The sequence below is a fragment of the Archocentrus centrarchus genome, chromosome 13 (assembly GCF_007364275.1).
Source record: "Archocentrus centrarchus isolate MPI-CPG fArcCen1 chromosome 13, fArcCen1, whole genome shotgun sequence".
In the NCBI taxonomy this organism is placed as follows: domain Eukaryota; kingdom Metazoa; phylum Chordata; class Actinopteri; order Cichliformes; family Cichlidae; genus Archocentrus; species Archocentrus centrarchus.
In genome coordinates this window covers 16017759-16032554 of record NC_044358.1, presented here as the reverse complement: position 1 = coordinate 16032554, position 14796 = coordinate 16017759, and the positions used below count along the sequence as shown (strand labels likewise).

Sequence of the window (14796 nt, the reverse complement as noted above, 5' to 3'; positions counted from 1 at the left end):
CAGCCAGAAAAAGGTGGAGTGCTCTCTCCGGCTCAGGAACGAGTTCTTACCCCATGTGGAGGAGTTCAAGTATCTCGGGGTCTTGTTCACAAGTGATGGGAGAAGGGAGCGGGAGATCGACAGATGGATCGGGGCTGCCTCTGCAGTGATGCGGACGCTGCACCGGTCTGTCGTGGTGAAGAGAGAGCTTAGTGTAAAAGCGAAGCTCTCGATTTACTGGTCGATCTACGTTCCTACCCTCACCTATGGTCACGAGCTTTGGGTAGTGACCGAAAGAATAAGATCGCGAATACAAGCGGCAGAAATGAGTTTCCTTCGAAGGGTGGCTGGCCTCTCCCTTAGAGATAAAGTGAGGAGTGCGGCCATCCGGGAGGGGCTCGGAGTAGAGCCGCTGCTCCTCCACATCGAAAGGAGCCAGTTGAGGTGGCTCGAGCATCTGATTAGGATGCCTCCTGGCCGCCTCTTAGGTGAGGTGTTCCGGGCATGTCCCACTGGGAAGAGGCCCCGTGGTAGACCCAGGACACGCTGGAGGGATTATATCTCTCGGCTGGCCTGGGAATGCCTTGGGGTCCCTCCGGATGAGCTGGAGGAGGTGGCTGGGGAGAGGGAAGCCTGGGCTTCTTTGCTTAGGCTCCTGCCCCTGCGACCCAGCCCCAGATAAGCGGAAGAGAATGGATGGATGGATGGATGGATGGATGGATGGATGGATGGATGGATGGATGGATAACAATAAACCTTGTATTTGCACAGTATTATCTTTCCCAAAGAAGTTAACCTTACTATAACATTCTGGACAGTTTTAGCTTCCTAAGCTAATGTTAATTAGCATGCTAATGCTCATTAGCTTGCTAATGTTAAACACTAAAATATCGTGCTTGCGTGCTAATTGAGTGATAGTGAACATTTAGATGGATAATTCTTGTCACATATAAACCAGAAGAGTTACTCTTACATATCACACATTCAGCGCGTCCCATAGCGCCGTTTCTTTCCACTAATGGGTTTGCAGAAATCCCGTGAAAAATGACATAAATGACATAATTTTGCTGCTTTTCTTCAAGGCCTCTCACGGCTCCCGGAATTTAATGTTTGATAGGAACCTTGAAATTGTAATTTGAGCCCTTTTTCCTCTTCTTGCCCCTCGCCAGGTGGATTTGCAATCCACCTGGCCGTGCCTGGTGGTGGATTGCAAATTGTGTTGAAATAATACTGTAGTGCAGCAATCTAGCGAGAGAAAAGAAATCAGAGTTCGGTATCGGTGACGGGGCGGAGTGCGCGGGGTGCCTGCCAGCTTGCTAATTGCAGCAAACCGGAACGACCTCAGCTTGGCGCGACGCCGGGCGATCAACCGCTGGCTGGAACCCTGCACAAATTGTGGCCTGTTTTTAGAATTTTTTTTTTTTTAGAAAGAAATCCAGAAATCACATCCCTCCTGCAGGTCTGTGATCAGCTCATAGCAAAAGAGGCCAAGATCCATAAAAAAAAGAAGACATATTTGGGCTGCATGTTGAGAAGTTTTCTTTCCACTGCCTGTAACTTTCTTTAATCAGGCTGCAGCTAATTAGAATTAATGTTTGTGTCTACATTGTGAACCAATTAATATGATGTGTGTAAATTCTGTCTGTTTCCCCATAGATGGCTGGGACAAATTCTCCCACCCCTACACCAAGAAAGAATTTGGCAAGTGGGAACTGATTCTTCCACCCAAGCATGACAAGTCTCCAGCTGTGGATCATAACTCTAAACTCAAGGTAGAGAACAAAACATCTTCATGCTTATTTTCACACCCTCAGTAGGTGTCATCTTGCCTCAGTGGCACAGGGACTTGTCACTATAATGTTCGTGGGAGATTCCCTGTCATGTGTGGTGTCTTATGAACCAAGTGAAAACCTGGCGTGTCGCCATCAACAACATGTCATACTCACAGTGCAGAAGGGAGATTACTGTATGTACACAATCTGCACAGTGGAGAGTAGACACACCTGAGGAGCCCGACTGATGGCTCTTATTTCTGCTCCCATCTGTTGCGGGGATCCCTCAGGACATTGTGCTCCGTTTGTTCGGTGCAAAACACAGCCCACAGTGGGTGTACATGATTGGTTTTAAGCTCTGGTAAATAATTCATCAGGGTTAAATGCAAAAGATGCACCCTCCTATTATGCATTGTCTCCCAAACAAACAGCGTGGATGAGAAATAACCCAGAAATGAGATGCCAGGCGTGGAGTGGATGGCATCGCTACGGCACTCTCCTTGGGACTGGGTCATCGTTGGCAAGCTCCTGCGCCCTGGACAGGCTGCCCGGCTCCCATTGTCAGCGGAGGTCAGTCTAAGGACGATAAGAAGCAGATGGAAACGCTGGCACCTGGCCTTTCGTTGTGCACCCCTGCTGCCTGTGAATGGCGGCCTTGCTGTGAGCCCCACTTTAGAATTAGTTCCACAGCACTCCCTCGTGGAAGCACAAGCCTAGCTCCAATCGCTCTCATGTAGAGCAGCTTGCCCTTCCATCCCCTTTGTTCAGTGCCCAATTTGTCTCCATAAACAAGCAGTGTCCTTTTGTGGGTACAGTATTTACAATCAGCCCTTTGTGATGCAAGTATGCAAGATTGTAGAGAATGAACGGAAGCATTATGGAACCAATCAAAAATGTTTTTCTGTCCACACCTCCACGCCTCGCTTCTTGCATATTGTCCAGTTCTTGGTTGTTTTTCCTGTTTATGCACCCCCTCAGCTTCACCAGCCATCTGATTTTTCTTTAATGTGCCTAATGCTGGCCAATTTGTTGTGAAGGACCACCACTCTGTCAGGCTTTATGCCAGTCCATTTATCCAACTATCTTTTCCTAATCCTATAAACTGTGAAGCATGTCATAAGGGGAGCCAGGCAGCTAACCCCAGGTGGCCTGGCCATAATGAAAAAACCCCAGAGGGGAGTCTGGCCAACAGCTCACAGGCAGGTGGCATTGGAACAGTCATTACTTCACAACAGTAGCCAGAATTAGTCGGGTTCTAATGCCTGTTTCTGCAGGGGACAAAACAGGGTGAACACATACTGTGGGAAACACTACAGGATCGATTTCTTAGTGGGTTTTTCCAACTCTCACGCTGGCTTTCTCCTTTCTTATTTGACTGATGGAGGCAAAGTAACTTGTCAGATTTCCAAACTATATTTATTTTACCCCCTTCCAATCCTGAATTGCAGACATAATAGATGAGAGGCAAAGGATAATGATTTAGATTTCCTATTTTTCTAAATTGCTCCCTGGCTCAAATCCCCTCTCAACATGGGTCTGTGGCTTTGTTAAAACCAATTAAAGAGCTGCACCCCTCAAAATACAACAGCATAAATCACCACTGAATCCAAATTTACTGCAACAAGTTTTCAAGTCAATACTGTAGCCTTTTTGTCCCTTACATCGTGCTATGTATCCTGCAGAGAGCCATGCATAACACTTTTAAAGCTGTGAATTTTGCATCGGAGAGTAGGAATTGGGTTTCTGGAAAAGGGGCGGTTTTCATCAACAGTTTGCACCAGCTTTCTGTATAATGGATAGGAAGCAACAGCACAGTTTTATGATGTAAGCATTTCATGGCTAAAAGATGTAAATACTGACTTTAATGCAGGAAGCGCAGAGGTTGATGTTTTCTCCTGTTTTTCCCACTTCTGTAGCTTTGTCTTTCACTTTAGATTACATAGTCATCCTTCATCCACGTCTCCTGTAGGTTTTTAATCCTCACCTCAGTGCACGTGATGGTGTCTGTTATCCTTTGTGTGCTTATTAGACGTCCGTGCTGCTTATGTAAAGTGACTGTCATGCCTTTTTTTAACAAATTTTATTTAAATGTCCATTGTTTAGGTGCCCTTGCTGTAACGTAGCGCTCAGTTGTCTTGTTTTCCCAGGTGGTAGTTCACACCAAAGAGGGGCAGCGCCTTTACCGGATCTCGCCTTGGGCAAAATATGTGACCAGGGAGGAGAAATCTGTCATCTATGACTGGGTTCACTGGGATCCACCTCAGCCTTACATTGTAAGTTAATAACTGACAAAATTTTCTTTATTGCAGTACTAAATGTAACAAATATTGAGTGTCACAAAATGAAAATTAAATGTACATCATTTAAAAAAGTATTTTTTTTTTAATAAAAAGCCTTGTCACAGTGCTAATGTTTGAATGTTATGTCACTAAAACCACAGTTTGCTTAGTGCTAGCTCACAAAATACCCTCCATGCTTCATTCCTTCTTGCAATGAGGACCAGTCTCATTGTAAGTCAGCTTTGCCTCCCAAATGCAAAGCTGCTGTGGCCATTCTTAACGTGGGTGCTCGATGCTGCTGATTTGAGTGGGGCTGAATGTCTCTCAATGCTACTTGATGTCCTTAGCCCAAGAGTGCACAAGCAAAACAGTGAGAGGCTATTAAAGGCCACCTTGCCTTCTTTATCACTTGTTATTTGGCACTGTTTTAATTAGAGGGGCCCTTGTACTGGTAGTATATTTGTTTTATTTACAAGTAGTTCAATCATGTGCTTGAAATGGTGCGTTCGCGAGGCTTGGTGGGTAGCCATCGGGAAATAAGCACTATGTATAAAACAAATGCTTCTCCTGTTGTGCAGCACATTGTTTTACATGTGCGGAGCTGTCTGTGTCAGCGATGAAATATTTGTACAAAAACCCACACGTTGTATTCATGGGTCATAATTGCTCAGCAGATGTATTTTATTTTTAGCAGTTTTTAGGGAAACAAAGCATAAACTCTGTTGTGATTTTGTTAATCTTAATTTTTTTGGCTTCCTGCTCAGCAAGTCCACCCTCGACCGAGGAAGCCCGCGAGCCTGAGAATATACGAGGCTCATGTGGGCATTGCCTCTCCGGAGGGGAAGATCGCCTCATACAGCAACTTCACAACCAATGTGCTGCCTCGCATAAAAGACTTGGGTAAGATATTAGAAAACCGCAGCTCTGCAAGATTATTCTTTTGGCTCGCTGTAAAAAGTGTACAGCAGTCATCGTGCTGTGAGCCCCTTCATCTAAGAGGCAGTGAGAGATTTTCAACTGGAGAACATTTTGTACGTTCTCCAGCAAGAACAGAAAGGAAACGGCGCATTAGGACATTTATGGATGTCACATACCGCCATACGTGTCAGTCCTGAGTCAACTATGGATGTGGTTGAAAAAATATTTTAGGGGGTTTTAATATCTATTTCTTTTTTTTGGTAACTGCCATTGTCTCTGTCAACACTAGTCCATAACATAGTAGACACAGACCCAGTGGAGTACTGCTGTTCCTCCAGGACGAGTATTTACAGTGGCAGACCTGTCACACTCTGTCTGGATAAAACCACGTCAGCAAGTCAACATCCTGTTTACTGGTACGACTTAAAGGGATCACTGACCAGTGGGTAGTGTTTTGTAAAGGGGGCTCCACAGCACAAGCCCAACTGCACAGCAGTTGTGGATCTAAAACTGACAACTTGTTACCATTTTTTTCCCCCCCTGCTCATGACTCAGTCAGTCAATACTGGAGAGAAGCTGTCTGCCTGCCCCCTCCTCTCAGTAACAAATCACACTTATGGTTGGACGTTGGCGTGGTGACCGAAACGTTTTCATCCTTAAAGTTGGCACCGATTTTTTTTTTTTAACAGTATTTGTGTGTATATATGTGGAACTAATCGCTTTACAGTTGGTCACCGCAACTGCTTGTAAAAAAGAATTCAGTGCAATCCCCAATTTTTCTTAGTCGCAAGGAAGTTATGACCCTGTTTTCACTATATTGTGACTGAGATGTTCACAAATGAATATACGTGAACTTACACTGTAAAAGGTCGCACAACTTTTCACTCAATTTTAAGCAATCAATTCCCGAGTATCTCAATAATAAAGAGCAGTGTTCAAATGTTGCTTCAGCCCTATGGAACATATAGCTGTCTTACTTCTGCCCCTGTGAGTTGCGGCCTTATTTGCATTCAGGAGCGTCGCGCTGCACTGACATTATTAAAAGGCACAGACACGACTGACACGCCAAACCAAGAGAAATGTGATCAGTGCTGTTTTCTCGGTTGTGTCATCTTGTTTAGCGGATAAGGAAGCTGCCAGAGTAAATGCTGCATTAGCCGAGGGATTCTATACAATGAGGATTCTCCGGGAGGCTAAACTCCACCGTCTCCAGTGACAGCTGACTTTACCTGCCATTTCATTTTCTTGACTGAAAGAGAGTGTATATATAAATATAAAAAAAGACAAACTTCCTCTCACCCCAGTGCTTTGTCACAATCCTTCAGAAGGCAAAGTTTTTTTTCTGTCTCTCTAGCCTGAAAAGATATAGCTATATATATAAATAAATCTGTTCAATGCAACAGTGAAAACCGCAGGGCCTCCCTCTAGAGTCCTCAGTGGCAGTTTAAAAGCCTGTTGTTCTCTTATTCATAGAGGCAGTTTTTGTAGGTCGTTTCGAAATGTGGTATATGACCTCCTGACTCTGATAGCTAGTGTTTCCCTGTTGCCACAGCTTGTCTTTAGGATACTGGAGTTTGTGTGAAAAAGGAAGTGCCTGGAGCTCATACATACAGTATGACTGACACAGGTCAAATAGTATCAACTCTTAAAGATTTTCAGCTGGTTTCTGTACCAAATTGTGGCCAAAACACTTTGAGAAAGACAGACTTTTTAGAGCATTTTTCTAAACGTGTCTTATTCTGTGTGGACAGCCAACCCACACATGATGGGAAGTATTTGCATTTTTTTAAGTCACGTTTTAAACACAAGCTGAACGGCAGGGGTTTATTAAAATGAATCGTTAGAAAAGAAGAAGAAGATTGCAAGATTAATAACCCCTCTAGTTACTGCAGGGAAATTAAGCTATCCAAATCGACTTAATAACAAATAAGCACACTGTATCCCGCTGCCATGCATGCCTAACACATGTTTTTTTGATGAATATTTTAATAGTTTAGCCACAGCTAGATATAGTTGGCTATTTAATCTGGTAAAATATGACTTTAAGACGTGAAATGGTGATAATTTCAAAACATAATTGCAGTGTCTCCTCTCTTGGCCCAGGTTACAACTGCATTCAGCTGATGGCTATCATGGAGCACGCCTACTATGCAAGCTTTGGATATCAGATTACAAGTTTCTTTGCTGCTTCCAGGTAAATGTGATCAATTTCAGATAAAGTTTCATATAGAGTATTATGTGTAATTATATATTTGTCTTGTTGAGAAGAAAGAGGAAGTATACTCCTACCTGAAATGATTTGAAAATGATTTGAAAAATAAAAGTCTGAAGGATTTTGACATTAAGGTTTCCAGTGTCACCGCTTTACCTGCCGAATGTCTTTAAAGAGACTCGGCGTGCTCTTTAAAGCAGCTTTAAAGTTGTTTTATTTTGAGGGTGGAACGAGTGTCACAAAAACAAACTGAGTGAGCAACTTTCTGCTGAACTCAGGCACCTCAAATCAAGGTTAGGAAGTCTGACACCAGCAATAATCTCTCTGTAAATACATTTCCTGTTAATCCACAGAGTGGGGAGAGTCGTAGATAAAGGTGGACTAGTCTGAGTCTTTATCTTCTTTCAGAGATCCTTCTTGCTCAGAGTAGAGCATAGTATTATTTTTTATTTTTATATATATATATATATAAATTTTATATAAAAAATCAAATTGTTCTCTTTTTTTTTTTTTTTTTTTTTTTTTTTTTTTTTTTTTTCACCCTTGATTGATCTCTTAGTGTCATTTAAAACTTTTGAGGTTGAATACCATAAAGCAGGATAATCCTGTCACTACGTGTCCTGTTTTTTTTTTATTTATTAAAGGAAGCTGATATGATGGGAGGATCAGATGTTAGAGATTGGATAGTTCTGAGCAATATAAAGAGCAGGCGCGTGTGTGTGTGTGTGTGTGTGTGTGTGTGTGTATGAATATGTATACATACAGTTGTAAAGTTCCACAGTAACACTTTGGATGGTGTCAATAGGCTGTAAAAGAGGTTAATATAAAAGAAATGCGACTGTGTTTGTAAAATAATTTGCTGCTGAATGCTGTTGTGATCATTTGAATTACAAACATTTTAATGAAAATATAAATTCAGCGTGTGCTTGTGCTTAAATGGGCCTTTTGTGGCTGTGACAGCAGTTTGAGAAAGAATAAAACCAACGAGTAGGAGTTAAAATCAGCTTGACAGGTTTATTGTTAGAGAAACTGAAACAACTAACAAAATATGTATAATTTGGGCCCTTGAAAAAAAGTCGTTTTTTAAACACTGTGTTTACATATGTGCATGCTGTTAGTCATGTGCTCAAAATAGTCCAATTATAGGGAAAAAAGGTTAGTCTGACACATGACATATGTCGGTTGTACATATGCTTTTCTTTGAGTGGTGATTTTGAATAAACCTGAACTTCAGAGTTAAGATTATGTGGTAACCTAACATAAATCTGTATTCGTAGCCGCTATGGGACCCCCGATGAGCTGAAGCAGCTGATTGATGTGGCTCATTCGATGGGCATTATGGTGCTCCTGGATGTTGTCCACAGCCACGCCTCCAAGAACACCGAAGACGGCCTGAATAGGTTTGATGGGTCCGACTCTTGTTTCTTCCATTCTCCGCCGAGAGGGGAGCACAGCCTGTGGGGCAGCCGTCTCTTCAACTACTCCAGGTGCTCTTTGTCCAGAGTTCACTGTGAACGGGTGTACCTCATCTTAAACTTAAACTTTAAATTTTAAACATTAAACGGGGTTTGTATAGGTTTACCTTAATCCTTCATGGCATCGCTTCAACAAGGTGAGTCATGTATCATGTCAACAGGGTCTGTCATATTCAAACTCACTTAAATTGCCAAATTCTGACTCTGGCTCCGAATGATGAAATCGAGACCCGTCGGGCCAGGACGCTTTTTTCCAACCTTCTATTGACCAGTATTGATGAGCCCGTGTGACCTTTAGCCTCAGTCTTCTGTTCTCAGCCGACGGGAGAAGCAGCCGGTGTGGTCTTCTGCTGCTGTAATGAGTTGTGCGTTCAGAGATGTCCTGCGTGCTTTTCTCCTCTGACCTCTTGCATTAACGCAGCATTTTTCCCCAGAGATTTGCCACCCATGGGATATTTTCTCTCTTTAGACCGTTCTCCAGTGATGGTTATGCGAGGAAATCCTAGCAGATCAGCAGTTTTTGAAACGCTAAGCTTTTCACGCTACGTTCAAAGTCGCTTAAATCTTCCTTTCTTTCGTGTTCTGATGCTCACTGTGAGCTTCGGCAGGTCGTCTTCAGCACGTCTACGTGCCGAAATGCGTTGCACCGCTGCCGTGTGATTGGCCGATTAGACATTTGTGTTAAAAAGTAGTTGAGCAAGTGCACCTAACCAATGTGCCAATTAATGTCTGCGCACTGAAGCATAACAGATGATGTGTGAGTCAGTTTGATAATGGATCATTTTGGGAAAAAATAACTTGAGCAGGGAACATTAACAAGTGTTTTCAAGTCTTGAAGAGTTTGCACAATTTGATTAAACCATAATTATTAATAATTACGGTTGCAGTGAAAATGGACATGCTGTAGAATTTGTGATATTAACAGGAACTAATTTACTTTTGTTCTTTATACAGTTTTAGTTTATTGTGATTAACATCCTCCTGATCCAACATCCATTTTTTTTTTTTTTTTTTTAGCGCGATTTGAAAGCACACGGCCCGGTCAGTTACTGCAGTTTGAACTCCTCCATTATTCTCTAGCTGCAGTGCAGACTGGAATGTTACATAAGACACTGAACTTATGAGAAAACACTGTGTCTGCATGAGCTACATATAACTATAAACACATGCACAGATTGATAAATGAGGATAAATGGGAAGCTGACATACCACTTGTTATATTTTCTCAGACTATCTCGTACAGAGAGATTTGTTGAAGGTCAAAAGCGAGACATGCTCTCAGAAATGGCAGATTACATCGCTCAACCAAATGGCCGTGAAGTAAGGCTCGCTGTTAATCTGATATGTAGGTGAGGCGTAGAACGAGTGGTTAACTGCGAATCTAAGTTTCCTTCAATTACCTTGATTTTTACCTTTTTGTACGTTTGTCCAGGCAGGTGTTGAATTTTAATGTGCTATGAATAATGAACCAATGTCACCGCGCTGCAGAAATCTGATAATTTTTCACAGTTTCGGCTAATTGCAAAAGTGTTCGACAGCACGTGAAAGGTCATAAATGGGCAGCTTATATTTTCGGTCTCTGCCGGTGCTCGCTGTAAACCAAAACTATCGACTGGCGTTGTTGTTGGCCCCGTTAATTAGGTGCCTCTCTTGCCTCTGTACCCTGAAAATGATCCCAGCTCGCATTAAAGAGGAACAGGCACTGTTGAGTCTATCAAATGCCTTTTTGAACTCGCTTTTAATAAGTGTGTGTTAGTGTGCAGCGGTTTCCAATATATTATACAATGCTTAGTGTCAGGCAGGGGGGGCTATAATAAGAGAACAAGGTTCTTCTTTCATTAGTTATTGAACCCTCCTCGTATCAGAAGCACTCATTAGACATGGTGCAGACATACGCCACAACTGGGAGGCATATGAGGAGTCATTTGTAAAAGCCCAAAGGAGCTCTGCAATGTCATAGCCAGTTCATTTGTCTTCTTTGCCTCTCGCAGGATGTTTGGACATGTCGTTTGTGTCAAGCTTTCTGTTACTTTCTTTGGAAGGAAATGAACCTCAGAGGCTCCCCGTGAACCTTGTGGGATACACAGTCTGTTTTTAATCAAGCAGACTCGCTATCAGCCATCACAGTCCGACCATGATGTTCTTATTAGGTTGACAGAAGCTGACTGATACGAGCTATTGGAGCAAAAACGCACTTTCCTTGTTGCTAGCTGCCTCTTCTGCTTTGCTTCCACTTGTGCATCTTTATCAAAGAACACCTTTTTGTTGTTGTTGTATGTGTTCCACTTCAGTTTTTTTCCCCTCATAAAACATTCAACACAGTCCAGAGAGAATGCTGTTTAGATAGATGCCTGCTACCCAATTTGTTAACTTGAGTTGCCTCTGAGTCAAATGTGTCTGCATTCAGTATTAAGAATGTCTGGCTTTGCAATCATTCGTTCCAGGCTGCAGGAATGCTAGACGTGGCTTCTGCTGTTGCTGAATACAAACCTGGCTGCAGAAGAAGTGAGCTGCATTGAAACTATCAGGACAGGTGTTACATGCTGGTGGCTGTAGTTTAGCATTTTTAAATAATGCACCTCGTGTTTCTGCTTGCTAAGTTGAATCGAGTAAATGATAAATGTACAAAAAAAAAATATTTAACGCCGTCCACCTGCTACCACCTTAGCTGTAGAGGCAGCTGTCTAATACTGGATGTGTATATGCATCTTAAATAGTAAATAGCTCTTTGAATGTTTGCTTTCATTCTAATCTACTTTAGCCAAAACATCATAAAAAATGCTTGAATATTTTCTTTGGGCTGAAATGTCTCGGATGTTATTAATACATACAGGGAACTTTGCTTGTACTTCATAAAGGGACCTATTATGCTTTTTGTCATATAAATACTTGGATGGATGCTCGTATTAAACGTGCACAGCCTTTTGCTGGGGCCAGCCATGGTTTGTTTCAGCTAACATGAGGCTGCTCAGCGTAAAAGAGAACAAGATAAATATGGATTGCTCTATTAGCTGCCCTAATATAGTCCAAGAATTAAAATTTGGAGCATAATAGTTCCACTTTAAAATCTATAAACTATCAAGAGGTAGTATATGTGAACCTACAAGGTGTGTTGCCCAGACGCACAGTGATGTGATGAGCAGAAACTAATTAGGGGATCTCTACATCACTCGTTGGCGACTGTTTCCTTCGTAAACCCTTTCAAATACGTCAAAGTCACCTTGACACAGTGACCGGGTAAGTGGAGCGCTTGTAGGGGGTTGGCAGCCAAAGAAGCCAAGCCTTTTTGCAGATCAGTAGTGAGAGTTCTGAAGAGCTTGATGTGGGCCCAGTCTATAATCCCCCCCCCCCCCCCCCCCCCAACCTCTCTCAGGATAATTTGCATCCATTTTTCATCAATTTTTGTGTGAATTCTTAAGATATGAAAAACAGGCTCGGGGCTAGGCTTTTGAAAATGCTTTTTAACTTTTCTCTATGTTTTCATGCTGAAAGATCGCCCCTGTGTTTGAGGACTAACTAGTTCTCACTTTGAAAAGATTATTCTGTTTTTTTTTTCTTTTCTAATATTTAATTAAAGATGTTTGCGTTGGGCAGTATATACCTGTGTGCTCCTAAATCCTAAATTAATGGAGAAAAAAAAAGATGTCTTATAGTCATTTTACTAAACGGGATTATCCTTCCTGGGTTGTCAGTATATTCATGTATTCAAGTACGAGAGATCAAACAAAGTAGAATCACATGATTTTTTTATTTGTTTGTTTGATGTATAATATAATGCTCAAACACCGATCAAAATATATAATTAGATTTGAATCCATGTAACCCCCTACCGTGTATCCAATAAAACTAGCTACACAATAAATGATGCAATTTCCTCCTGAGCATGAGATGATGGTATGAAATCTGTTACCAGCTAAACATCCTTTTTTTTCTTTTTCTTTTTTTTTAAAGTTCTAAAATAAGAAAACAACACACAAGAAAAGACATCCAGGGAAGCAGGGAATCACCCTGCTGATAACCGGCATGCTTTTATTTTAAAGAAACGAAGCAGAAACCATCACAGAAGAAACACAACAACAAAAAGAGATCCAGCTCCCTCAGGAGAACTCATGTTTTTACATACTTGGACCAACTTTGGGCCGTAGCTGGGGCTCGGGTGCTGCGTGATCAATCGATAAACTCACACTTGAAAACTCAGTCATTCAATTCAAATGCACTCATTCCAGTATTTAACACCCATGAGTTATTTCCCCTACCCCATCAGGTCACACAACAATGGGAAAAGCAGTTTTTCCTCTCTAGTGAGCTTCAGCTAATGAGCTCAGCTTAGCAGTAGGTGTGCGAGTTGGCTCCTTGGAGCTGCCTGTACTGCTACCAGTAGGTGCTGGATGGAGCCACTGAGTAGGAAGATGGGAGCATTACACCTTCATGCCCTTTAAAACTATCTGACAGATAGGAGAAAAAAAATATATAGTTTGTAAATTTTGAAATTGAGTGTTGGGGTTGCATAGCAGTGCAGCGGTGCCTCGCAGCAAGAGGGTCCTGGTTCTGATGTGGGTTCTCTGCATGTACTCCAGCTTCCTCCCATGGTCCAAAGACATGCTTGTTAAGTGAATCAGCCACAGGTGTAAGTGTGACGGTGAATGTGTGTCTGTCTCTCCGTTTGTTTGGGTGTCGACTGACGCAAACGTGCGGTCTTCCAAAAACCCAGCAGTTTGGTGTGGATGACGCTGTGTGAAGGTCAAATGCAGACTGGTTGTTTTCTCCCAGGTGATAAGGACCAGCAGCACTAGTGAGACAGTGTCATCCTGCTACAACATTTAGCATGCAAGTATGTTGGAGCCCTTACCCTGCAAAGGACTGGCAACCTGTCTAAGCTGTACCCCCACCTCTCTCCAGCTGGGGTGGGCTCCCTCCCCCTGCGGCCCTGAATTGAATAAGTGATTAAGAGGATGGATGGATGCTGCAGTTAGTCAGCTAGCTAACTGGCTAACAAAGTTTTGGAGACCAGTAATTAAAATGATTTGTCACTGTGGTTATTAAAAGAACTTTAGTGATTTTTCTTATAGAAACACCTCCTGGATGTCCTGCCACCACTAAAATATGGTCCACTGGAGAAAACTCTGGAGAATTAGAATAAGCTTGACAGACAGCCACTGATTCCTGAAAGACAGCAAGTACAAAGTGATACTAATTACAGGTTGCTAAACATACAAGCAGTCTCACAGGCAGCAGAATATTCCTCCCAAGATGCCAAGCGAGAGCAGATAGCTGCCAGGCTGCATAAAAAAAAAATGGCAGATATCTAACACAAAGCAAAGCAATACAGGGACAGGCTGTCAGATCTCTAGATGAGAATTTACCCAGCAAGGCAGCCAGTATTACCAGACTGCTGGAATGGCTGCTTACGATGTGCTACACGGTATAAAGATGTCATTTCTGCACAAGTCCAACACGGCACCTGTGTGCATCCAGACATGTGTTATATGGCTTACTGAAATCACTGTTATACTGCAGAGCGGTTTAACTGGAAATACAAAAGCAAACTGTGAGAACATTCAAGCGCACACTGTGGCCACAAAAGTAGAGATGCAGTACAAGGAAGTCATGTTCTTCAAAACTCGACTGCCCATGTCTCTATTTAATGCATACAGAGCTGAATTATAGAAAATCGATTGATGAATAAATCAAGCCTAAACCCAGAAATGTGGTTTCATTGTAGTTGACACTGCCGTCAGTGTCTCTATTCTCTGCTGGCTGCAGGGACTCTAGAAGATTTTGAAATGCGTTAAATGAGGCACCTCATTTGTCCTTTTTGGTCTAACGAATGCACGCCATCCATCAAGCTGTCTGGTGGCATAGTTTGGGCATCACACTCCTCGCAGAATGACCTGTCAGCTTCTTAAATTTATTTGGTCTTATCTGCAGCTTACCTGTGATGTTGTTAAAACAGGGACTTAAATCTTGTGGCAAGTCGCCACGACCCCTTATGCAAAATTGACTTCTAGGAACCCAACGAGTTATGACTTCCCTCAGTTTTCAAACCCAATGTAAACACGTACCATGATATGGAGCACAGTTGTGGTCAGCTTGAGGGGGAAATGAGCTCTAATGAGGAGCAACTAAACATGAAGCTTATGGGTTTGTTTTTTTTCTTCTGA

The 14796-nt window shown here is 42.4% G+C and overlaps 1 protein-coding gene across 1 annotated transcript in view; it reads left to right on the top strand.

The window, feature by feature from the left end:
- gbe1b (glucan (1,4-alpha-), branching enzyme 1b) overlaps nucleotides 1-14796 on the top strand; it is a 94262-nt gene that overhangs the window by 21608 nt on the left and 57858 nt on the right. The window contains exons 3-7 of the mRNA XM_030744335.1: nucleotides 1636-1751; nucleotides 3899-4024; nucleotides 4795-4930; nucleotides 7052-7142; nucleotides 8438-8647. Of these exons, the coding sequence (XP_030600195.1) occupies nucleotides 1636-1751; nucleotides 3899-4024; nucleotides 4795-4930; nucleotides 7052-7142; nucleotides 8438-8647 (679 nt within the window). The remainder of the gene's footprint in view (nucleotides 1-1635; nucleotides 1752-3898; nucleotides 4025-4794; nucleotides 4931-7051; nucleotides 7143-8437; nucleotides 8648-14796) is intronic.